The sequence below is a fragment of the Myotis myotis genome, unplaced genomic scaffold, assembly GCF_014108235.1.
Source record: "Myotis myotis isolate mMyoMyo1 unplaced genomic scaffold, mMyoMyo1.p scaffold_m19_p_5, whole genome shotgun sequence".
In the NCBI taxonomy this organism is placed as follows: domain Eukaryota; kingdom Metazoa; phylum Chordata; class Mammalia; order Chiroptera; family Vespertilionidae; genus Myotis; species Myotis myotis.
Window position 1 is genome coordinate 25,834,097 of NW_023416357.1, and position 26,938 is coordinate 25,861,034.

The window sequence follows — 26,938 nt, forward strand, 5'->3', positions numbered from 1 at the left end:
TTTCATTTGGGAGTCTAAGTACATAGTATCCCAGAATCAGCCTCAGAAATCACATGTATCATTTGAATGGTTTGACTGAGCCCGTATCAGCACAGCATGAGAACAGACACTCTTCAATTCCGATTCTCTCATCCATAACTTGGAACCCCAACTAAGTTCTGAATTTGCTGAACCAATGGATGAAATCTTTTCCATTGCCTAAATTTAGAAAATCCCAGAATGTGAAACTGTAGGAAGCACCTTTCCCCTTGAAAGTTCACACACAAACACTACATGATTTCCAAAGTTTATTAAAAATCAAAGAATAGAAAAACTTTACATAAAAATATGTCAATTTTGTTGTTTGCACACAAAAAAAATTGAAACATGATATCCTTTGTGACCACAGTGGTAGCCAGGCCAATTCATTCCTTCACCATGACGGGGTGGAGCATGGCACCTGTGCGTGTGAATCGAGCTTTAAAATGGGCACCCATGGGACACTGGCCGCCGTCCCTGCAGAGGTGTCCTTAGTGTATAGGGTTACAGTCAATATTGCTAATATGTAGAGATTAGTACAGACCTACATATCAGTTTTATAAATACCTCTTTATCAATAGGTTTACAATTTAAATATTTTTAAATATTCTGATAACTTTCGATCATTAAGAACTGTAGACAAAATGTGCTACTCTATTCTGGAATGCCTCCTAGGGAAGCTGCAGTCACAGCTGGCAGCTCTCAATGATAATGTGGGCCAGTCCTGCTTAAAACCAAACAGACCGTAGACATTTTAAAGCTTGTCCTTGCTGGGTGTCCATCACATTCAGATATCACTCAGCATATCAATCAGGTGTCATGGTAATAAGTTTCTTGTCTCAACATACTCCACTAGTGGACTCCAAAGGCCAACCTCCCTGTAGTGTTCAGCGGGGCCAATACCCCATGTTAGAAATGGGAAGTCAGACCTATGAGATGCAGCTAAATCCCAGGACAATTGTAGTGTTCCAAAAACTCAGGGTTAGGCAGGATGGATATATTCTTGTTCCAAAAAAGGTAACAAAGACAGTGGTTGTCATGGCAGAATACACTTGCATAGTATACCTGTATGCTTCTCAAGTTGGGCGCCAGCCCTCCCAGCCCGACACTGGGCTGTGCTCTCCTGCAAGCATTAGGAATACTCCCCACAGCGAGCTGAGCAGCTGAAGCATTTTTCCTATATTTGCTGAGCAGCTGAAGTACTTTTCCTATATTTGCTCTTAACAGAACGAATGCATACTGCTATACAGATTCCTCAATGGAATCAACATAATTCCTTTCTCCACATTCCTAAACTGGGCACCATTGTCCGTCATGATCCTCACCAGCCCCATCATTACAGGCTGTTATTACTAAAGCCGACTGAAGCATGTAGTTCACATTTTTTTTTTTTTTTATAATGTGACAACCTCTTCTCCCCTTAGAAAGTTATACTTCTGGCACTTTAAATGCTGGATTTGTTGTCTATTTTAAAAGAACCAAAAACCAAAACGTTAAAACTCCATGGTCAGAGCGAGACAACAGACAGGCTGGACGGCAGAACCGGCAGGCAGCTGGTCAGAAGACTCGGGGGCCAAACCCCTTCAGAAAACTAGGGGGCAACTCGGCTCCTTCATCATAAATTGAGAGGCTTCCCCTCTGACCCAAATAATAAACATAAAAATAAACCCAAGCCCCCTCACTCATGGTGTTTGCAACGGTGCTCACCAGACAACCAGCCAACCCTATGAACCCAACTTAGAAAAGCAACTCGGGAAAGGACCTAAGCTTGTTTAAAAAAAAATTCCCTCTTCCCTTAAATATAACTTATGTGAAAATAGGAAATTAAATAAAAAATATCTGAGTTATTGCACAAATGATAAGTTTTCAATATTTACATAGAAAAACAGTTCTGAAACTTGAAACAAAACGTGAGGGCAGTAAAACAATGTGACCTCCATCCATCCGCCGAGGAAGAGCCGATATGGGGTTGATCTCTGTGGCTCTGACAAACGTAAGATGAAAACACCCAACCTCGAAGGAACAGACACAGCTGAGAAACAAACGCCCAAGCCGACTTCACCCCCTGCAGCTCCAGGTCCAGACCTGCTTCTGGAAGGATCCTGGGAAGGCAGAAAACAGCGTCCACGTGGAATAAGGCTTCACAGATGAGCACAAGGAGCTGTTCTTTAAGATGGACGTGACCACCACACAAGGAACATGCAGAGTGATCAGCAGCAGGCGTTTGAGGGGCCCGGCTGATGTGCTGGATGCTGGTCTCAGTTCCTGCCAGGCGCCGAGGCCACCCGGGTCAGTCTCGGAAGGGTGGTGGCCAGGAGGCGCCACCAGGAGCTATTATCTGCTGAGACTGACAGGCAGGCTGTCCCTCGTGTGCGTGTGTTTTTTCCTCCTCCAGCTGGTACGGTTATACTGGTGGTGTCCTCGGTTGCCCACAGGGGGTCGCACACCTCCACTGCCCACAGAGCTGTAGCTGCCACCTTGGCTGTGGTTGTGAGAGCCTTTCATGGCCAGCTTCATGCCACTGTGCTGCTGAAGAGATAAAGAGAAACAGCACGATGAAGAGTGGCTTGGAAACAAGAAACACCAGTGCCATGGGAGACTCGCCCATCCCAGCTCCTGTGAGCTCAGCCTCGGGGCAGTGAGCCTAAGCCATGAAGGACCTGGCTGGAGTGATGAGGGACAGTGATAAATGCAGCAAATACAGCCCATGAGGGCCCAGGGGAACACTGGCCTCAAACACTATACCCTGTTCCTACTGGAAGATGCCAGTCACAGCTCTTTCAAACACCTTGGCACTTCACGAGCACAGGAACTTCACAATGGCCCGTTATCTTATTATGCAACAGTTTCTAATGTGTTGGATTTGGACTTAGATGAGCCACAGGGAAATGGAGAAGGGCACTGGCAGGGACCCCGGGGCCTAGAAAGCAAATGAACTTTGAGCCCTGCCAGCCCACCTCGCCTTCTGCCAGGGTGCCAGGCAAAGCACTGGGAGGGAGTGATGCTGCGGGAATGAAAAGCACTGCAAAGAGCCGCATCAATATCTGTTCTAAATTCTATTTGCTTCTTGAAAACCAAAGTTTTTAGCACGTAAATTGATACATGGGAAAACAAAATATTCTTCACTTGCTTCAGTTTTATGCTAAAAATTTCACTAGACAAATTAAGAGAAATATATTTGGAAAGGAATTAAGCTATATTAAATTTTAAAATAATTTCTTAACACTTTTAAAGTTTTATTTGTTACAAGGGAAAGCAAACAGCTGAATGACCAGAAAACAAATTCCCTTTTAAAAAGTCTCTAGAGCCCTGGCCAGTTTGGATCAGTGGATCGAGTGTCCGCCTGCGGACTGAAGGGTCCTGGGTTTGATCCCAGTCAAGGGCACATGGCCTGGGTTAAGGGCTCGATCCCCAGGAGATCTCTCTCTCCCTCTCCTTTCCTCTCTGAAATCAATAAAAATATACTTAGCCCTAGCTGGTTTGGCTCAGTGGATAGAGCATCAGCCCATGGACTGAAGGGTCCCGGGTTCGATTCCGGTCAAGGGCACATGCCCAGGTTGCAGGCTCGATCCTTAGTAGAAGGTGTGCAGGAGGCAGCCGATCAATGATTCTCTCTCATCATTGATGTTTCTATCTCTCTCTCCCTCTCCCTTACTCTCTGAAATCAATAAAAATATATTTTAAATGTGTGTATATGTGTGTGTGTGTGTGTGTGTGTGTGTGTGTGTATTTAAGTCTCTGGAATTCTCTCTTTGGCAGAGGTGGCAATTAAGCAACACCTATCATGAACCTGCTATGGTGGGTGCCAGGGGCTTGGGCCGGATGGGAGACCTACCTTATGATACAGATGAGGGCTGGAGAGCGGGTTAGGAGACGCGGATGGAATGGCCGGGGAAGACATGTGGTGCACGGCCTTCAGTGCTGAAGTTCCTTCAACACCCACTTGTCTGCAAGGAATGGGGGCCACACCCAGGGTCGGCGGAGGTATAGTAAACCTAGTCTAGGGAAAGAACCAACAGAGACACCCATAAGGCGCAGAGCCAATACAGGTCAACCATTCCAGGTCTGAGGCCCGGTTTGTGTTTGACTAGAACCTCACAAGATTTTGTTCTAAATCAGAAATATTTTATGTTCTGAAACCGCAATCACAATATGAAGTATAGCTAGTAACCCAAGTCAGAACGTTTCAATATTTATTAAGACCAAATAACAATTCAAAAACTACAGCCATCAGAGTAACTGTCCCTTGAGTCTCTGGAAACAGTCCATAGCAGCAACAGCCTGCAGCTGGCACCGAGGCAGGCGGTCCCTGCCCTCCTCCGTAGTTGAGGACTGCTCCTATTTCTGCATCACCGTTCCGTCACAGCACAGGGTGCTGGCGTGAAGCCTCAGACTTTCCAAAACTGCACTACTCACGTCTTAGTCCTTTGCCCCACAGACCTCTGAAGAGTGTGACCCTCCTTGCATGTATCTATGTCACTTTACTAGTACACTCAATTATAACCACGTTGGAGAAACTGGCTTTACTCTTTAAAGTAAATTAATGTGATGGGTTTTATATATATACATATTCAACTGATATATAATTGGGAAGTTGAAACAAAATTTCGTATTTTGGATATTGTCTTTCAGACGTCTTTGTCTAAATTTAAAAAAGAAAGAACATATTCTAATAGCCAAAGTCCTATAAATATTGCCTGTGTGAAAACAATGTGAAAAGGTCAAAGTGTCTATTACACTTGGTAAGAGTGTAAACTCTGTGATCCTCAGGGGAAACAGGGACAAGTGTCCATTTCTGCCTGAGGAAAGCATCAGTCCCTCTCTCTGACACAACCCAGGACAGTGGTCTCAAGCTGGGTATCAATGTAAAGAATGACAGGAATTATATTCTATGAGACCCACAAATGAGGATAATTTCCTACGAGACAGAAATGTACTTTCCAAAGACCTTTAAAGTTCTTTTCCTAAATCAAAGTGTCAGCCACTCCTACACAGTTCCTAAGGACCTATCACAGGATGGGCACCAGTGGCCACATACCTGAGTGTTAGTTGTCATGACCAATGTTCTGGAAGTAGTGGACTGAGGCTTGCCACTCGGCATGGGCAAGGCGGTCGGCAAGCTGGCCAGCAGGGGAGTGGGTGCTTGCAGACTGAACTGGTAAACGCTGGGCGTTGTGCAGGGCGGGGTGTCGGAATCCTGTGAGCAGAAAGAACAGGGAGGGCTGTACAGAGGCGACTTCTTAAGGTCACGAAAGAAATGCCTGCAGCATGCTTGCTATGCAAGGTTGCTAGAATCCGTCCATTACTGCTGCTCAACAACAGGCAGCCCAAAGCTGCTCACATTTGCTTCATTTCAAAACTGAAGGAAAATGTAAAGGAAATACAGAAAGGATGCCTAGACTTAATTGTTTTATTTCCAAATAAGTTTTTAAAAAACTATTCAAGGAAGTCCACTGTAATTCTACCGTCAGTAGCATTACCATTTACAAGGGGCCACATGGGCCACTGAGAATGAGGCTCACAGCAGAGTGGGGACCACTCACTGCAGACCTAGGGTGGTGTCACATACACAGAGAGAGTGATAAAAACTCCCTGCTATGGATGCTTTCCACAGACAGACCTCCCAGCTGACACACTCACAATGTCACTTCCAGAAAGTGAAGACACGGAAGACGCAGAGGAGCCCGAGGAGAGAAGCTGGGGGCAGGGCAGAGACAAGGTCAGGTGCTGGGTGTAGGGTGGCTCCGGGTCTCGGCGCTGGGGCTGCTCCCCATCACATGTGTTTATTCGCTCTTTTATCTTAATTCTATTGTCTGTGGAAGGAAAAACACAGTCTAGGTGAGTCATTTTTCTAGGAGCGCAGACATGTGGGCCTGATGGGATAGCCACCAGCCACAGATGTGACTGAGCCTTAAAATGATGCTAATGAGGCTGACAAACTGAATTTCTAATTCTATTTAATTAATTTTTAAAATTATATTCTAGTTATTAGAAAACATTTAAGTATATCTGAAACAACTTGCTATGTAAAGAGTTTTCAACTATACATTTTATGAAATCTAAACACAGATCAAATATTTCTGGTGGAAATTTAACATGCTAATTGGGATATGCTATAAGTATAAATACACACTGGATTTCAGCTCTTGTATGAAAGAAGGTTCCAAAATATCTCAATAATTTTTATATTGATTACATTTTGATATGTTAGTATTTGAACACTAAATTGAATAAATCATATTATCATGTTTTACATTTTTTAGGCAGTTACTAGAAACTTTAAAATTCCATGTGGCACACATTATATTTCTTCTGCGTGGTGCTGACCTAAGTCTTATAGTTTTAAATTAAACTCTTAAAGAAAAACTAGGTATTTTTCTTAGTGTGAACAATGTCCCAGGAAGGAACAAAGGGGATACTCCTGCATGAATGGTCAGAAGGTGAAAGGTGACTGACTAAATTAATTTCTCACCAAGGTCGGGAGCTGGGTGGACCTTGCTGCCCCACTTCTCCTTGATCCACCGCCGGTAGTCAATCACTTCCTGAGTTACCTTGACGATTCTTCCTAAAGTACTACAAAAGGACAAGGAGGGACATCAATATAGCACAACAGGACTGTGAAGCCATGAACCCTTTTCACTGGCTATTTATACTTTTACCAAAATATTGCTTTCCTAAGTGAAATACAGGAAAAAAGCTAAAATAAGTTTTAAAAACACATGATTTCTGATGGTTGAGCCTAAACGTACTTTGAGATCACAGTAGAGTAAAAGTGGATTCATTTATGTACAAGTTCTTGAACCTAAATGATCTGCAAAAGACTATTTAAATCCTATGCCTAAGTAGGGAAGTCCACCCTCCTCACCCGCCATGATCACAAAGGTCTAAAATTCCCACTTCCCCTGCACGGTGAGAATGGGAGACAGTGCACCCACCACAGGGCCCCAAAGTGCTGCCTGAAAGCACTGAGTGGACTGAGGCACAAAACCCATGACAGGTCTACCACCACCAGCGCTGGGTCTCCAAACCTACGTATCCATAATCCGCCCAAGGAACAGAGCCAATGGCACTTTCAACTACCACTTGTGACAATCATACTATTCTTCTTTTCATTCCCTGCTCTCACTTCTCTCTCTCTGTCCCCCAATCCGACCACCTCCACCACAACGCCATAATCTGCAGGCAAATATAAATATTTCTCACTAGAAGTAAGTGTATAAGTGTTCCAGAATGGAGAATGATGGATAGTTGTGCCTGAGAGAGAAGGGATGGGGCATGCGGACTGGGATACACATTCATGTAGAGCTGACTACCCAACATTTTGAAGACTCCCTCAGAAAAAAGCATCAAGTTCCAAAGTTTTAAAAGCCAAGAATCACCTCCCCAAAACAAAATATTCGGGGGGGGGGGGGGGAATGCTAGCTCCTCAAATAAGAAATTTTCAACTCTTATCCTTGGATGAATCAAATAGAGCCATCCTGAATTCCTAAAAGGTCTTCCTTTTCTGATATTTTCAAGTTTTACTAAAATTTGATGGCACATACATTAGAAAACTTCATGGAAACAAACGACAGAGGCTAATAAGGGTGCAAGGACCATGCCCTTCAGCTGTGAACCCAACAAAGGTGTCGAATGACTTCTGTTACCTTTCCGAATCTCTGTTTGGATAGGACCTTGCAAGCGGTGACACAGCATGACTGAGTACAATGTATGCATAATCAAAAACCTGCTTCACCTGCATGGCCCCATAGGAGCTCCGGCCAACATCATTTCCTGAAACAGAAAGGCAGCTGTAAAACTCTACCAAACATTTGAGCCATTATCGATGTTTTTTATTTTCTCATATAAAGTTATTCTGAATCGGGCCCTCACCACTCAAACATATCCAGACCCCCAGAGCTAAGCCAGATCACGCACCTGCAAACACACATTAGTTAATCACCACATGGCATCCCAAGTTGTTCTTGAGCTGAGGGGCCTGATCTGCATCATCAGATCAGAGTCTACCTCCATGAACAGAGATGTCACTCACAGAGACAGAGTGACCATTTATGAAAAAGTCAAGTAACTCCCCAGGAGGCAAAAAACACAAGTGGGCCAAAGCAGCAACCTGAATCAGGCTGCCATCACACTGACTGAGAGCACACCGACTGCAGCAGGCAGTTAACCTGAGGCCCACAGAGCAAATCCTCTAGGATAGAATGTTCAGGTCTGAACTCTGGGTGTTGGGTAGTAAATCAAATAAAGCTGCCACTGAAGTCACCAAGCAAGTCATAGTCAAGGAGCTTAACCTTAATTTTAATTTACATGAAATTTCTTCACAAGTCAGATAAGGATTTTTTTTTAGAAGCTGTATTCTGAGTATTGGAACAGTATCTTTTCCATACTTAATTATATAATACTAGAGGCCTGGTGCACGAAATTCATGCACGGGTAGGGTTCCTAAGACTGGCTGGTGATCAGGGCCCATCGGGGATTTCCTTCCCCAGCTGCCGGATGGGGCCTTCCTTCATTCCACGCTGCTCCTGGTGGTCAGCACACGTCATAGAGAGTGGTCAAACTCCCGAGGGGACAATTTGCATATTAGCCTTTTATTATATAGGACTAGAGGCCGGGTGCATGAAATTCAGGCACCGGGTAGGGGGCGGAGGGGGTGACGGGTTCCCTCAGCCCAGCCTGTGCCCTCTTGCAGTCCAAGAGCTCTCAGGGGGATGTCCGACTGCCAAGGAGGTGGGAGAGGCTCCCACCACCGCCACTGCGCTCGCAGCTGTCAGCCCGGCTTGTGGCTGAGAGGAGCTCCCCCTGTGGGAGTGCACTGACCACCATGGGGAAGCTCATGCGTTGAGCGTCTGCCCCCTGGTGGTCAGTGCGCATCATAGCGACTGTTCGTTCCAGGTCATTCAGCCCTTTAGGTAAATTTGCATATTACCCTTTTATTATATAGGATAACCTAGTGATATAGTGGAGTTTTTGTTTTTTAAGTACATTTGAGCAAACACTGAAGACAATGTTTAACTTATTCTGTGTTTAACTTACAAACATGGACAGATGATGAAAACCTGCCACACCATGCTGCCGGGAAAATCACTACTGAAAAGGCATGACATAAATCTTGGCATTTACGAACAACAGAAGAGTCAGTATGTTTTCTTTAAAAAAATTTTAAGAAATAAATTTTGTACCCCAAAAGCCATAAAACAAAAATCATTAAATATGAGGACATTAAATAAATATATATATAGAAGCTAAACAATAAAAAATACCAAACCCAAAGAACGTATATGCATAACCCATGGACACAAACAGTAATGGGGTGAAGGTCTGGGGGGAGGGCAGGTGTGGGTGGAGGGGGGTCAATGGGAAAAAAGGGGGACATATGTAACATTTTCAACAATAAAGATAAATCCAGGTGCAAATGACAAACTGGGAGATAAAAGAAAGGCTTCCCTAACTTACAGTCTCACAAAATTGGTAAGGGAACAGTCCAGCAGACACATGACAAAGCACATGAACTCACACAAAAGACATACAAAGGGGCAGTGTACCTGGAGCTGACATCTCCACCACCTTTTCTGTCACCTGTCCGTCACTGACTTTATCACCAACAGTAAGAACAGTGTCTCACCTAATAGATGCTCAATAAACATTTGTGGAATTGATAAATAACAATGTGCTTAACCTCACTATCATTAAAGAAATGTAAATTAAATGAAAATTTATATTGCATGATTTTATCAGATTGGCAAAAACTTAAAAGACTGTCACAAAGGTTGGGAATATGAGCACCCTTAAAAACAATAAAAAGAATAAAACTGGAAAACTTCGTTCGGGTTCTTCAAGGTGGCTGGCAATCTTTGTTACTGAACAGACCCTACTCACATTAAAAAGGGGGTCTTGGATACACTGTTAAGTAAAAAACAAATTGAAAATCTGTTTGTATTATAATATGCCATTTTTTTATAAGGCTGCAATACATGTAAAAAAAAAAAAAAGGGGGGAGAAATATACACCAAAATGGGAGACGAGTATAGCATACTTTGCTCTTTCTCTACTACATACTTCTGGGAATTAAGTGGTTTATGATAAATATGTAATAGTTTTATAATAAAATATAAACTTTTTTCTTAATTTTCACATTCTACATCTTTCTGGTTGACTACAGAATGTAAATAAAATTGCAACTTTGCAATAAGTAATTAGAAGCATTAAGTAAGGAATCGTAAATTGTCACTATTAACTGTTAGGACAGTAGGAGTCCTAATGAACTGCCCTTGCCTGCCAGGGCCTGAGGATACACCACCACCACCACCACCACCACCACCACCACACCGGTACACCGGGGAAGGGATGCCCCTGCATGCTTGGGGCAAGTTCAGAGCAAAGTGCCATTACCAGGCAGCAAGGGGTCCTCAATGCACAGCATCGAAGGTCTATACCCGCTGGTCATGGCTTTCATGATCTCTTCTTTGGCAATATAGGCACCTCCTTCTTTTATTCTAATACCAGTTTTCAAGTAATTAAAATTTCTTCCATAGAGTTCAAAAAATTCTACAAGAAGCATTCCAAGGTTTTCATCAGCTCTCCGGGCATCAATTCTTGGATGCAACTGTAAAAGCAATGGATTCAAGTCATTTCTAAAGAAGATTGCATGTGATGAAATCTGCTACCTAGTGATCTCTTCTAGGACCGCCCTCAGCAGCACCCACTCACCCACAGGCATTGGGACGCTCAGAGCAGTTGCCAAAGTCAGTAACAAAGCCTGGTCAATAAAGAGAATTCAAAAGAAATAGAACCTTCTAACTGAACGTTTTTATTATACTTCAATTCTTTGAAACTGGTAATCTATACAGCAACTTCCTACAAACACAGACATCTGATTAACCACAAGTTCCTAATCACTGATGAGTGGGCCATATTCTGCACAATTTAGGGTCATCTAAATCAACAATTTTCAACTGGTGTGCCACAGAATTTTTAAAACATGCAATACCTAACTATTCAATCAGGGGCATTGATCTCTTCTCCCTTAGATCAGGGGTGGAGAAGCTTTTTTCTGCCAAGGGCCATTTGGATATTTATAACAGCATTTGTAGGCCATACAAAATTATCAACCTAAAAATTAGCCTGCTATATTTGGTCAAACATTTAATTAACTCACCCCTAATTCCTTGCCAGGGCCACATCAAATGATTTCTCAGGCCTTCTATGGCCTACAGGCCGATGTTCCCCACCCCTGCCTTAGATTGTCAAATGAAAAAAAAAAAAATTACAACAGCCAACACAATAATAGTCATCCTATGTGAATGAATCAAAATTATACCTATCTTTTTTTGTCAGATTGGCAAAAAATATAACATTTTTTGGTGTGTTGCAGAACTTAGTAACTAGTTTATGTGTACCATGAGATGAAAAAAATTGAAAATTGCTAGTCTAGATGGTGGAAGTGATTTTACAGATTCTAATCTTAATTTCATTGTTCCAAAATACAACCAAAAGGGGGCAGTATTAGATTAAACAGTATCACAGAAAACCAGAATGCGAAAGGATTAACATTAACTGTGTATAGTAATTTAGTATTCTATCATAATATTTATAGCAAACTTGTCAGAGATTAGCATCAGCCTCAGTTTGGCGCCACAATTTCTTTAAGTGGGTAATGGACTTTTTTTTAACCTAAGTCACTGTCTACTAACACCTTCCTGAGTAACTGATTTAAGAGACCCAAATCTGAGCAATGCAGGCCTGTGCTGCCCATAAGGAAAGCCACGAGCCACATATGGCTATTTATATTTAAACTAGAGGCCCGGTGCACGACATTCATGCACTGGGGGGGAAGGGGTGTTCCTCAGCTTGGCCTGTGCCTTTTTTCACATTCCAGGAGCCCTCAGGGGATACCCAACTGCCAGCTTAGGCCGCTTAGGGGGAGCGGGTCTAAGCTAGCAGTCGGACATCATTAGTGCTGCTCCAGAGGCAGGAGAGGCTCCCACCACCACTGCTGCGCTCGCCAGCCGTGAGCCCAGCTTCTGGCTAAGCAGCGCTCCCCCGATGGGAGCACACTGACCACCATGGGGCAGCTCCTGCGTTGAGCGTCTGCCCCCTGGTGTCAGTGCACATCATAGCAACCAGTCATTCCACTGTACAGTAGATTTGCATATTACCCTTTTATTATGCAGGATAAATTAAGACCAATTAATTAAAAATTCCATTTGTCGGTCTTGCTAGCAACATGGCCAATGCTCAGTAGGCATCTGGCCCGTTGGCCCATGCTGGACTGCAAGGGCAGAGAGAACACTGCCAACTGCATAGAGTTACACTGGATAGCACACAAAAATAAAAATCCTGATAGAAGCACAATTTACAACACAGAGCTCCATGAGGAATCCTAAAAGTATTTTTAGGGTTCATAACTTTGACTTCTGAGGATCTGCATATTCCAAAGGCACAAGTGTAGCATTCTTATTTTTCCTTACCTTACTCTCCTTCTTATTCCTTGCCTTCTAGTCAAAATAAAATACCTGAGGATTACCCAGGGCAAGGCTGGGTTTTCTTACCTCAATTAGCCATGAAATGAACTCAGGTGCTACAATTCAGTTTTGAGGCAGGAGGGGCAAGACACTAAAGCAGCGGTTCTCAACCTGTGGGTTGAATGACCCTTTCACAGGGGTCACCTAGGACCATCGGAAAACACATATATAATTACATATTGTTTTTGTGATTAATCACTATGCTTTAATTATGTTCAATTTGTAACAATGAAAATACATCCTGCATATCAGATATTTACATTACAATTCATAACAGTAGCAAAATTACAGTTATGAAGTAGCAATGAAAATAATTTTATGGTTGGGGTCACCACAACATGAAGAACTGTATTAAAGGGTCGCGGCATTAGGAAGGTTGAGAACCACTGCACTAAAGAATGTGGAGATGACAAAGACAATCCCACCCATGCTAGGCAAAGCTCCTAGGTCAGAGGAGAGCTGCAAGGATCCCATGGGGTAATTAAACAAAAGGCACTTAGCCAAGGGCAATAAAAGTAAGGAGTTGTCATTACTACATGGCTACTAAAATAGTTCACATCAGGAATACAGACAGTCCTGGGGTTACATCAGACTCAACATATGTCATTTCATGGTTACATCGCCATCTCCCATTTATTTATTAAAAAAAAAAAGTTCCGTCATTTTGACGTATGTACATATGTGCTTTGTTTTTTATTATTTATTTACCACAAGTAAAGGTCAGGAATTGTTATCTTTCTTTTAAATTTTTTTTACTGTTTCACTTCATTGCTGCTGTGTATGTGCTCCATGTGAGTGACGTAGGTGGTTATGTAAGTGGGTTCGGACTTACTGCAAAAATCGCGTTACGTCACACCATAGGAACGGGTCTCCGACGTAACCCGAGGACATACTGCATATGACAAAGTAAGCTAAGAAGAGATGGTTGTTACTTCAAAATTATGTTCGAAAATTAGGGAAGAGTGGCAATAAGGGCAGCATTGTGGAGGCGAGAATGAAAGACATGTCAATGGGATTAAAACTGTAGAAAAATTCCATTTTCCCTCTTTGTATAGCATCTCTGCACAAACAGGCCAAAGAAGTCAAAGTAACTGAAGGCAGTGCAACCAGGAGTTGTACTGACTACTAGCAATTTTCCTGTTTTTACCATATACGGTATCAAACTTTTTTCTGAGATAGTTTTCAGTATAAATCATAGTCAAGCACCAAGAAAAATGTTTTTATTGTATATCAAGGTATGAAAGTTTTCTAAATGTATAGGTATTTCCTCGAGTTTAGACTGATATACACTTAACTGACAACCAGATGGGCCCTCCCTCCTCTAACAGTTAAATCAGCTACAAAATAAACTATAAAGAACAGTAGGAAAGAAGTATTCATCAAAATAGGGTTTTATTATGAAAATTAGAAGTCAATCTCTTCTAAACCAAAACAGAGTAGTGGAGGGAGAGGAGGACAGCTGGGACCCACACAGCAACTGGTCAGAACACCCACCGTGGAAGAACCTAGTCCTACTGAGGAGAAAGCCCACTCACCTGTAGAAAGCTAATGGCCATTAAAATTAGGCTATATGAGCTAATTCCACCGGTAAAAACTTCATTCAGGTCCCTCTGCAGGAGGAACTGTTTCAATACTAAAATCAAGTAAGGCAGCAATGAATATTTCTGTAAATTCCAAAAGAGAAATATTTACTGGTTAGTTTATATACCTTGAAGACTTATTACATAGCAAATTTTACATGGTAGAAAAGAAAGCTTCCTCAATCCTCCTGCCCCTTGGAAAGCTCTAGGCCAGTGATGGCGAACCTTTTGAGCTTGGCATGTCAGCATTTTGAAAAACCCTAACTTAACTCTGGTGCCGTGTCACATATAGAAATTTTTTGATATGTGCAACCATAGTAAAACAAAGTAAATATTTTTGATATTTATTTTATATATTTAAATGCCATTTAACAAAGAAAAATCAACCAAAAAAACGAGTTCGAGTGTCACCTCTGACACACGTGTCAAAGGTTCGCCATCACTGCTCTAGGCTCATCCTCAAAGGGCTCATTAAGATCCCATTGGGGAGCTCCTCCCCAGTTACAAGGTGGGGAAATTTGCACAAAGAAAAACTCAGAGAATAAATGAGTACATTTCTTCAAATGCTTCCCAGGGCTTGCTGCCAGGCAGAGGGCTGTGCAGGTGAAGGGAAGGAAGGATGCGACAGTGATCAAGGGAAGATCCTGGAACCAATGCAAGAACCTCCAACACTCAGAGGCACCCAGAGAAAAGCAGAGGAGGTTGGAGGGGGGAAAGCTTATGAGGCAGGGGACAACAACAGGATGAGTGTCCAGACCTCCCAAGGGGAGAGCAGGGTGAAGGTAACAAGGAAATGCATAGGCGGGAGAAGGGGTGGGAGACAGAGGAAACTTCTGTTGTTTTCATGTCTGTGGGGTAGAAATGAGCTCTCAGACAAGACATGATGTGAAGGAAAAGAGAAATGGAAGGAGCAAGGTCCCTGAAACTGTGGAAAGAAGCAGCACCCAGACTACAGGCAATTGAAACTACAGAGCTGTTTTTCAGTTGAGGATAAATAACACAACTGTACAGGCTCTATTATTATGAACAATCAGTTTAAAGTTTTTAACATTTTTAAGAGAAACAATACCCAACATAATATCTTAAGTCCCTGATTTTTATTGTGTTAACTTGCTAATGGCAGTACCTTCATATAATTCTTGATGAACTCTGCTGCCCGGACCCCAGTCTCCATGTTGAAGCTGATGTCAACTTTAACTTCAGTCTCCTGGTCTGTGAGTTTTATTATTGGTACCTGCAAAAGTTTAATTTGAAAAATTGTGCTTCAATATGCAACATTCTCCACAGTCAGCCATCAAAATGTTTCCAAAGTTGTACAGAGAGGCTTTTAAAAAATTATTTACAAAATGGGCTTAGAGATCATAAACCCAAAATTTTAAAGATGAGAAGAAAAGGGACTTTTTGCCAGAGTTAACCTCTAGTCCTTAGAACCCAAGAACGCCCCCACCCCCCACCCCAGCAACACCTCTGCCCAGCCCTGCTGGCATGACTCAGCATCTTGCCAGTGGTCAAGCATCCGTCATGACCACTATCTGCTTCTGCCAATGAGATGGGGCAAAGGGGAACAGGTGCTGAAGGAAGGAGAAAGAGGGGTGGAAGGCCCGGGCTCCATACACCTGCCTACCACATGGAAAGGCCAGCTAAGTCCCGGTTCCACCACAAGTGCCTGATTATCGGCAGGAACTCCTGTCCCCAAATTATGTTTGCTAGAATTTCTGAAAACATTCAAGAGAACTTCAAAGCCATTTTTAGAATTATAATTTGTACTGATGTTGTTTCTCCAAACAATTCTACTATGGATTTCAATCTTTAAAACAAACTAAAAAAAAAAAATCCCCCCTAAAAAATCTATTTATATAAAGAGGCAATATGAAAATTAGCCCGGGACGCCGTAATGGATCATGACCAGACAGGAGGAGGCTGTGCGCTCAGGTGAGGCCCTGAGCGGAGGAGACAGACACAGGGGGACCTGCCCGAGCCAGCACAGCGGAGCCGCCGGCCCTGAGCGGACACAGGCAGGAGGGCTGGGGAGGCCTGGGGCTGGCCAAGCCGCCGCTACGGCTCAGGCAGCCCCAGAGTGGACACAGGCAGGGGAACAAGGGGGCCTGGGGCGGAAGTCAGGCGCGGGCCCCGGCCACCCACAGCGCCAGTCAGGCCTGACTCCCCTGGTGGCTGGCGCTGTGAGAGTCAGGCCTGGGTCCCGGCTGCCCATGGTGCAAGTCCAGCCTGATTTCCATGGCAGCCTGTGGGGTGCCTCCTCACACAGCGGGAGGTGAGGCGCCTCCTCAGGCGATTTCAATCATGCGCTGGGCTTCTAGTCAGAGAATAAAAGGCCATTTTGAAAATACTCATCAATAGAAATTATCACCAAAAGGCACTCAAAACTGGCCTCAAGACTGGCCAGTGTGGCTCTATGATTAAAGGTCAACCTATGAACCAGGAGGTCATGGTTCGATTCCTAGTCAGGACACATGCCTGGGTTGCAGGCTTGATCCCCAGTAGGTGTACAGGAGGCAGCCAATCAATGATTCTCTCTCAACATTGATGTTTCATCTCTCTCTCCCTCTCCCTTCCTCTCTGAAATCAATAAAAAGACATTTTTTTAAAAAACTGGCCTCATAAAAGATGCCCAAACAATCATTTAAATCATCCTCACCCCCAAAATTGTGTTTTTCCAGAAGAAAAGGCAATGTTTTAGTCATTCAGCCTCTAAGGACTGAAAAGGCTGCATTCCCTTTACCAAAACAAATGGGATCTAGCTAAAGGTTTAAAATGTCCAGAAGTCAATAGAGACACAGGGTTTTCAGTGCACAACCTGATCTAAAATGCTCCCCTAGGCCAACTGCCACGGACACCCGGTGACAGTGGACCTCTGGCAGCAGAAGAAAAGGCGTGGCTGTTGAGCCCACCCTGGGCTAATTACCTATCCTCTCTGTGCCTCAGTTTCCTCACCTGCCAAATGTGAAAAATAATAGCTTCTGCCAATGAGAATGCCTTGGAGGATTAACTGAGATAATGCCTGTAAGTGGTTTAAAAAATGGCCCAAACTTATCCATGGTGCTAGAAGGCAGGTGAGCAAATGGCTCCACTACATGAGCAAGATACAGCTTAATTTCTGACAATTTTCTTAAAACTAAAAGGACTTAGTCTGGCTTCATACAGGTTGAAACAATTTAAAAATGAAATGTTAGCCTGTAGTGTAGGTGAGCTAATAACTATCACACAACAGGCAAGTAACTTACAGTTCCTGCACTGTTTCTAATCTTGGACTTAGAGAAACCTTGACACACATGCTTCAAAATCAGTCTCATCTTCCAACTCCTCCCAAGATAAGAGGTTTTTCATAAATGTGTACTTTTAGAATGAAACAGGTAAGTATTTCTTTCTGAACTATAACTTGGCGAATAGTAATCTTTTTCTATGTAATAAAAGCCATGGTTTAATCATTCAGTTACATACTCTAGAAAGGACAGCAACTGAACACGTCTCGTTTAAGGTACTAACACCCTTTCCTCACACACTCTAAGACAGCGGTTCTCAACCTGTGGGTCGAGACCCCTTTGGGGGTCGAATGACCCTTTCACAGGGGTTGCCTAAGACCATCGGAAAACACATATATAATTACATATTGTTTTTGTGATTAATCACTATGCTTTAATTATGTTCAAATTGTAACAATGAAATTGGGGGTCACGCTGAAACCGGTTTGGCTCAGTTGATAGAGCGTCGGCCTACGGACTGAAGGGTCCCAGGTTCGATTCCGGTCAAGGGCATGTACCTGGGTTGCGCGCACATCCCCAGTGGGGAGTGTGCAGGAGGCAGCTGGTCGATGTTTCTCTCTCATCGATGTTTCTAACTCTCTATCTCTCTCCTTTCCTCTCTGTAAAAACTCAATAAAATATATTTAAAAAAAAAAAAAAAGAAAGAAATTGGGGGTCACAACATGAGGAACTATATTAAAGGGTCGCAGCATTAGGAAGGTTGAGAACCACTGCCCTAAGAGAAGTCGACAGTCATGTATCTTAGTGCCGGGAACAGTCGGATGCTCTCACAACTTGTGATTCAGACTGTCACTGAACCGGTTCTCAGCTGGTGACAACTAGAAAGCACATTTACACCAAAAGTAGAGAAGTCTTCAGAAACATAACCAATCCCTGCTGCAGACAACCCGTTAATCACCCCGGCATCGGAGCAGGCCTCCACTTACTGTAGCTTTATCCAGAACTTTGATGGAGCCTGGCTCAGCCACGTTGTGCTTCCTCAGGGCCTGCTCCAACAGTTGGAGAGGAGGACGCTCCCATTTTCCAAAGACCACTAAGTCGATGTCACTGGACAAAAGGAAAGTGGCCATAAACTGCTGCTCACCTCACCATGCGGTAACACAGACATCTGGGATGGGCTGGTGCCACAGCCTGCACTCCCATCTCCCTCAAGGTAACCCTATTACCGATATCCCTTTCAGGGAGAGAAAATGTAGCTTATGAAGTAGTATTTGTAACATAAAGACTGAAAACAAAAAGGCTGACAGAATCTCCCAACATCACGAGGTAATAAGGGACTGAAATAAAGTATCTGCCTCTCTGAGGTTTCTGGGCCCTCACTCTGTGCTGTATATGCTGGGTCACTCATGCTGACCCGGGACTCCTGGACTCCTTGAAGCTATTCAATTCCCCATTGGCCCTGCCAATGCCCACTCCAAACCCTGAGATTACAGCCTCTTTAGTCTCAAAATACTAACAGGGGATTAACAAAAAAATAGACTTTAAATGAAACAATGTACATAAATTGATTTGGATATTAAAATAGTCCTCGATAGGTGCCGGGGTTCTTGTTCCAGCATCTAGAAGGGCTGTGTGTAACTTAATAAAGAGTCCAGAAATGAAGCACAATTTTGAAAGGCATAATAGGGAGTCAGAGGAGCCTAGCTAAAGAAACTAAGATGATCTTGTCTCAGGATCCCTTGCTTTTTATTAACACAAATTGTCCTAAGGCAATGTGGAGATATACATATCAAAGGGTCAGGTTTCTATACAGAGTCCATTGCCAGATTATCTGGTTTTGGAGAAACTGCCTACGGCTGTTCAGGTGTTTTGCCAGTAGGAGGCAATAACATGTAGATAGAGATGCCCTTAGCTGTCTGGCAGCAAGCAATCATTTTTGCATCCTTTTCAGGTTTGGGGAAATGCCCTTCAGCCACTCCAGATTCAGCCCTGCTGCCATGCTGGAATTGGCTTTCAAGAGATAGGGAAACAGTGAAGAATGACGTTAGCATGTAAATTTGTTTGACAATTTTCTGTCAAATACACAGCTTAATGAGTATTATTTAATTAAAATTTTGCTTGAATCTTCATGAAAACATAAGATCAATTTTTCAAAACATATCCAAAAATATAAGCGGAATGTTTTCTATTGCATTTTCTTCCCCTGGTCCTCTTACTCATCTTCTTAATGTTTCTAGTGTCCAGCACTTTCATACCCCATCAAATTAAATACAAGAAAAAAATACAAAGCAATCAATTACCATAATAGTAAATTAAATTATATTTCCTATGTCCCCTCTGTGCTCTCTAGTCTTTTCCTTTAGCTCGTGCTTCTAGCCTTAGACTTGAAGAAACCTACTATGAGCCCTGAAAACAGACAGAGACACCGCCATTCCCCTGCTCCCAGAAAACATAAACACTAATCCGGCACTCACCTAGTTGGAAGATAGAGACCAGTACTAAAGCTGCCAAATATCTGGACCTGAAAGAAAGAATGATTGTCTTAGAACTGGTGACAATTCAGTCATCCTTTGATTACTTCTCACTGAAAGAAAGGCCTCACTCCTACTTCGGGGTAAAATTTAGATTGCCCTGCACGTTGGGAGGATCCAAAAACAATCCAATGAAATCTAGTTAATCTTTTAAGTTAAAGACCTTCCCCAAAAAGGAATTTTTAAAAACTCAAAATTAAGAGACAAAATAATTATTGGCCTTGCCCACACCTGCCAAAGCCAAGGACTTTTTAGAGCCTGGTTCAAACTCTCCAAAAACTTTCAAACCCACAGCTGGGACACAGAGGCAGGGCATTATGCCAGGGCACTGAAGTTAAAGCCAAAGATATTGTAGTAAGTCACTTTAAAAGTGGAGGGGAATCAAGCTGCTGCCTGGCTCACTGGGAGCTCACATGCTCTTCAGCTGCCAGCTCATCTCCATCACTGTGGGCCACCAGTCATGGTCCCTGGTCACTGGTAGGAGAGGCTGACCGATTAGGTCAGGAGCCTGTGGGCGGACCATCATAACTTGGTCAGATGACATGTTCATGTTGCCTGAGCTAAGCACTACAAATGTCAGTGGCCCTCAACTCAATGGACTCTAGTTCATTTACTCTAAAAGTGGTAGGTGAGGAAGCACTTTCAATTTCCACAAAAATGAACTTATGCTACGATGAGTGGTGGGGAAGGGGTAAAATTTCTAACCTTAAGGTGAATTTAAAAGAAAAATAATCACACCATTCCAAAAAACCTTAGGCCAGTGGTCCTCACACATGAATATGTCAGGACCACCAGGAAGGCATGTTAAACACAGACTCCTGCCCCTCCAAGGTGTCTGACTCAGCAGGTGCATTTCTAACAAGCTCTCAGGTGATAGATATGCTGCTGCCTGGCCCAGGACCACATCTGGAGAATCCCTGCCTTGGGCCAATAAGGGAGACATAGGTCTGCACAGACAGGACTGACACGTTACAATGTTGGGTGCTCACATTTACTTGTATGTGACAAAGAAGTACAAAGACTATACCCACATCAGCTGTTGGCCAAAGATCTTTAACCACAGTTTCGATCCGTTTCACCACCTCTCTTCTCATGGCTGCTTCTTCAGGACAAGGGGACATGAAGTTATAGAAGTCAATTATTTCCTCATGAAGTCTAATAAACAAAAGAGAAAACATACTAGAGTTACAATTAAACTTAACCACGTTACACTTTGGTATTAGATCTGCATGACACTACAATATATTTCTGGCCACTTACAAACCAGTTTCTCTCCTCCTCTGAACACTCTGTGATGGACCAATTACACAGTATTGTATAGCACCACAGATTAACACGAGTGAATTTTGTCAATACCATATACCAAAACTTTGGACTGGCACTTTAAGACTTATTCAAAAGAAATTCATTTCAGGAGAACCAAGATGGCGGCATAGGTTAACGCCGGAGTTTGCTGCTTTGAACAACTACTTCAAAAGTGAAACCAAAAAACGGAAGGGACATCACCCAGAACCACAGGAACGCTGGCTGAGTGGAAGTCCTACAACTAGGAGGAAAGAGAAACGCATACGGACACTCAGAGGAGGCGCAGTGCTGAAGTCAAATTCTGAGGTGCGGAGTGCGCGAGCGGGCTGGCCGCGGAGGGCGCGGTTGGCGTTTTCAATCAGGAGGGAGTCGCAGACTCTGAGCTCCAGATCCGGGCGAGTCTTTAGGGACCCAGACTCAAACGGGAGAAGCGGGACTGTCTGGCTTCGGTCAGAGCGAGTGCAGCTTTCTCTCCGAGCTTTGCAGCGGGTGCTGGGACTCAGAGAGGCAGAGCCCCTGGGGACAGGACTGAGAGCCGCCATAACTGCTCTCTCCAGCCCACCCTGTTGATCCTGTGCGACCCGCCCCGCCCAAGCCCTGCACACAGGCATTTGCCGGATAGCCTCAGGCAAAGGCTAGATTAGCACCTCCCTAGAGGACAGAAGTTCTCTCACTGCTGACACAGCTGATTCTCATAGCCACTTGGCCTGGAGGTCAAACCCTCCCTGGAATTAGCTACAACAATCAAGATTTAACTATAAGACTGCGCACAAAGACCACTAGGGGGTGCACCAAGGAAGCATAACAAAATGCGGAGACAAAGAAACAGGACAAAATTGTCAATGGAAGATATAGAGTTCAGAACCACACTTTTAAGGTCTCTCAAGAACTGTTTAGAAGCCGCCGATAAACTTAATGAGATCTACAAGAAAACTAATGAGACCCTCGATCTTATATTGGGGAACCAACTAGAAATTAAGCATACACGGACTGAAATAACGAATATTATACAGACTCCCGACAGCAGACCAGAGGAGCGCAAGAATCAAGTCAATGATTTGAAATGCGAGGAAGCAAAAAACACCCAACCGGAAAAGCAAAATGAAAAAAGAATCCAAAAATGCGAGGATAGTGTAAGGAGCCTCTGGGACAGCTTCAAGCGTACCAACATCAGAATTATAGGGGTGCCAGAAGATGAGAGAGAGCAAGATATTGAAAACCTATTTGAAGAAATAATGACAGAAAACTTCCCCCACCTGGTGAAAGAAATGGACTTACAGGTCCAAGAAGCGCGGAGAACCCCAAACAAAAGGAATCCAAAGAGGACCACACCAAGACACATCATCATTAAAATGCCAAGAGCAAAAGATAAAGAGAGAATCTTAAAAACAGCAAGAGAAAGAAACTCAGTTACCTACAAGGGAATACCCATACGACTGTCAGCTGATTTCTCAACAGAAACTTTGCAGGCCAGAAGGGAGTGGCAAGAAATATTCAAAGTGATGAATACCAAGAACCTACAACCAAGATTACTTTATCCAGCAAAGCTATCATTCAGAATTGAAGGTCAGATAAAGAGCTTCACAGATAAGGAAAAGCTAAAGGAGTTCATCACCACCAAACCAGGATTATATGAAATGCTGAAAGGTATTCTTTAAGAAGAGGAAGAGGAAGAAAAAGGTAAAGATACAAATTATGAACAACAAATATGCATCTATCAACAAGTGAATCTAAGAATCAAGTGAATAAATAATCTGATGTACAGAATGAACTGGTGATTATAATAGAATCAGGGACATAGAAATGAAATGGACTGACTATTCCTGGGGGGGAAAGGGGTGTGGGAGATGCGGGAAGAGACTGGACAAAAATCGTGCACCTATGGATGAGGACAGTGGGTGGGGAGTGAGGGCAGAGGGTGGGGCGGGAACTGGGAGGAGGGGAGTTATGGGGGGGAAAAAAAGAGGAACAAATGTAATAATCTGAACAATAAAGATTTAATTAAAAAAAAAAAAAAGAAATTCATTTCAGTGATCTTACATTAAGGTACAGAGAATTCCATTTATGAAAGATAATTCCGGTTGATGTGTCACTATGTTTTTCTTTTAAAACACAGTCACCCCAGTTCTAATGTGCTCCGAGGTCCACTGGGCACCTTTGGTGCTCATACTATGCATGCATGTCTAAGACAGGCCAAAGTGAGACAGGGACATAAGAGACAAAGACACGTGTGCTTAGGAGGCCTGAGGGTTGTCTCAGCAGTTAGGCTCTGCCCTCCCACTGTTAAGAACATGCTGGATCCAGTGTCCAGTGCCTCCCAACCTGTTACAGAAACATTGTCCCTGGAGGCAGAACAGCCCTATTTATCTCAACACTCCTTATGTGTCCTCTCCTTATGACTCAGAGGCAAGGAGGTCAACAACCAAATACATGTGGGCAGAAGTATGGCCGGCCCTTTCTTTCCTAACAAAGGTCTCCAGGAGAGAGGAGTCCCCAAAGCCACTTCATATCTCACCTCTGCCTCAAAAGACACTTCTGTCACCACTGTCAGCCATGGGCAAAAAGCCAGCCCTGTGGGGGTGGCAACAGTGGAGTTAAGTTTTAGGGCCAAAGACCTTTTCTGTAAACAAGTCCTTCTGGAGGAAGGAAAGATGGTCATTCTCCATTTCCTTTAGATTAATTAAAGATGGGGGTTGGGGTGGGAGATGGGAGATGGGAGATGGTCCAATCCTAGAAGTTATAACAAGTCAGATTCACCTGCTTCCATTCCAAGTTTGTTTAGAAAAACAAATAAAAGACAAAACAAAATTATCTCAATAATATAACAGTAAAGTCAGCTGAATAGCTTACAAAACAGTCCACATAACAGCAGGCAATACTTCTCAACAGGACCTTTAACATCAAGTTATGAAGGTAAGGAGCACCATATTATCTTACATGTTATCTTACATAGGCTCTTGCTTAAAGTCGACTTCATCTTTCTTACCTGAAGTACTGCCTCCCTACTCCCAAAATTCATTTGGAGTGGCCATTCCTGACACTCGGCAGCAAGTCTGAAGACTACTCAAGGCTCTAAAAGCAAGGGAAATAAATCCTCCAGTAGGAAATAAATCCTCAACACCCTTGTTAGGCCATCAATCTCAGTCCATCACTGGAATCCAATTTTGTTCACCATGTTTAATTTTTTTTTTAATCAAAAAAAGCAAACCTCACCCAAGCATGCTGCCAGTTCAGCCAGCCAGGATCAGTCTTTTAATAAAAACAAAAAGGTAGAGAGTCATGTAACACTAAAATGCACTACTTTTTCCAAAATATCATTGAAGTCCAAGATAGTGAGGGTAAAGCTTCTATTATTTTAACAGTTACTGAGCACCAATCACATCTCTTCCAGCAGCTCAACAGACACATTAAAGTCTGAAGTGTGACCTAAAACTTCTTACCACTGGGCAATGTTGTTAGCATGTCTAGATGTGTCTGGTTAGCAGGCTAGCGCCCACACCAGCTAAGAGCCACAGGTGACTCCTTCCCTGTTATTAGGACATCACTGGGAGAGCTGCCTGGGAGAAGCACTGGGCTCTTCCTGAGAACATCTTGTGCTGGGGGACCAGCTGCCACCCTGGGTGAGAAGTTAGTGCACTTGAAGCACTAAGGCAGTGATGGTGAACCTTTTGAGCTCGGCGTGTCAGCATTTTGAAAAACCCTAACTTAACTCTGGTGCTGTGTCACATATAGAAATTTTTTGATATTTGCAACCATAGTAAAACAAAGACTTATATTTTTGATATTTATTTTGTATATTTAAATGCCATTTAACAAAGAAAAATCAACCAAAAAAATGAGTTCGCGAGAGCAACTAAGATGGCAGCATAGGTAAACACCGGGAAATTATTGCCTCACACAACAATTGAAAATTACCCCAAAGGACTGAGCAAACATCATCCAGAACAACAGGAAGGCTGGCTGAGTGTAAATTCCACAACTAGAAGGAAAGAAAAGCACGCTGAGAGCCAGAGGCGCTGCGGAGGTGAAGTGCAGAGGTACGGCGGGCGCACGCGCGAGGAAAGGGGGTGGCGCCTGAGGACGCGGCTGTCTTTTTGAATCACAAACTCCCGACGGCTCTGAACTCCGGTTCCGGGAAGTCTCTGGGGACCCAGGTCTCACACGGGGAGAAGCTGGTCTGTCCGGCAGCGAGCGAACTTGAGGGCGGCTTTCCCTCAGAGGTGCTTGCAGCCGTTACCGGAACACTGAGACGCGCGACTCCGGGCGGAGAATCGGCCATGGCCGCTTTCTCCGCCCTCTGACTCCCTGAGACCCCGCCCCACCCAGGCTGCGGCAGAGGCTTTTGCATGTGAATGTACCTAACTGCAGCCGAACCAGGCAGACCTGGAACTTCCAAGAGAAGGCCCAAGGCCCCGCAGCGGCTTGCATTGCTTCACAGCTGAGCCTCTTCGTGGCTCCTGCTGTGTGGCCTCAGGCAGAGGCTGAATTAGCACCTCCTTAGATCCAGGAGCCACTGTACTCAGTGGTCAGAGGGGGTCCATCCAGACTGCAACTCCTCAGATCCATAAGGGACGCACTCAGGGAGCAGACTCAGTGAGCACCAAAGCCCCACTGAAGCAAGTCTTGCCCCAGAAGGGTGTCTTCAGCACAGAAGTTCTCCCACTGCAGACACAGCTGATTCTCACAGCCAATTGGCCTGGAGGTCAATTCTCCCAGTGATTCTACAACAACCAAGGCACCAAGAGTGCACCAAGAGTGTCCACCCCAGGTAACTGGGGAGGCTGAGCTACTGGGCCCTACAGGACACCTGGCGCACAGGGCCACTCTATCAACACAGGGAAGCTGCCAAAATGCGGAGACAAAGAAACAGGTCACAAATGGCAGAAATGGAGGAAAGCAAACGACTGGATATAGAGTTTAAGGCCACGGTTATAAGGTTTTTCAAGAATTTTATGGAAACCGCCGATAAATTTAATGAATCCCTCAATATGTATAGGGAGACCATGGAGGACATGAAAAAGGACCAACTAGAAATTAAGCATACACTGACTGAAATAAAGAATAATTTACAGAGATCCAGCAGCAGAAAAGAGGATCCCAAGAATCAAGTCAAAGATTTGAAATACAAAGAAACAAAAAATACCCAACCGAAAAAGAAAAAAGAAAAGAGATTCCAAAAATATGAAGATAGTGTAAGGAACCTCTGGGACAACTTCAAGCGTACCAACATCAGAATTATAGGGGTACCAGAAGGAGAGAGAGGGCAAGATATTGAAAACCTTTTTGAAGAAATAATGACAGAAAACTTCCCCTACCTGGTGAAAGAAATGGACTTACAAGTCCAGGAAGCGCAGAGAACCCCAAACAAAAGGAATCCAAGGAGGACCACACCAAGACACATCATAATTAAAATGCCAAGAGCAAAAGATAAAGAGAGAATCTTAAAAGCAGCAAGAGAAAGACAGTCAGTTACCTACAAGGGAGTACCCATACGACTGTCAGCTGATTTCTCAACAGAAACCATGCAGGCCAGAAGAGACTGGCAAGAAATATTCAAAGTGATGAATAGCAAGAACCTGCAACCAAGATTACTTTATCCAGCAAAGCTATCATTCAGAATAGAAGGTCAGATAAAGAGCTTCACGGATAAGAAAAAGCTAAAGGAGTTCATCACCACCAAACCAGCATTATATGAAATGCTGAAAGGTATTCTTTAAGAAGAGGAAGAAGAAAAAGGAACTCTTACCATTTGCCACAGC

General features: G+C 43.6%; 1 protein-coding gene across 5 annotated transcripts in view; it reads right to left on the reverse strand.

Moving 5' to 3' along the window:
* Positions 1–274: 274 nt before the first annotated feature.
* Positions 275–26,938, reverse strand: part of TENT4A (terminal nucleotidyltransferase 4A) — a 47,467-nt gene continuing 20,803 nt past the window's right edge. Inside the window, exons 2-13 of one of the 5 annotated variants that reach the window (XM_036308418.1) lie at positions 20,906–21,029; positions 19,818–19,864; positions 18,330–18,450; positions 15,249–15,356; positions 14,078–14,206; positions 10,411–10,624; positions 7,665–7,791; positions 6,491–6,591; positions 5,659–5,831; positions 5,057–5,215; positions 3,854–4,018; positions 275–2,544 (exon numbers count right to left, since the gene is read on the reverse strand). In XM_036308418.1, the coding sequence (XP_036164311.1) occupies positions 2,353–2,544; positions 3,854–4,018; positions 5,057–5,215; positions 5,659–5,831; positions 6,491–6,591; positions 7,665–7,791; positions 10,411–10,624; positions 14,078–14,206; positions 15,249–15,356; positions 18,330–18,450; positions 19,818–19,864; positions 20,906–21,029 (1,660 nt within the window). In that variant the 3' untranslated portion in view covers positions 275–2,352. Of the gene's footprint in view, positions 2,548–3,853; positions 4,019–5,056; positions 5,216–5,658; positions 5,832–6,490; positions 6,592–7,664; positions 7,792–10,410; positions 10,625–14,077; positions 14,207–15,248; positions 15,357–18,329; positions 18,451–19,817; positions 19,865–20,905; positions 21,030–26,938 lie in introns of all 5 variants that reach the window. The other 4 variants (XM_036308417.1, XM_036308420.1, XM_036308419.1 and 1 more) reach the window with 4 other exon arrangements.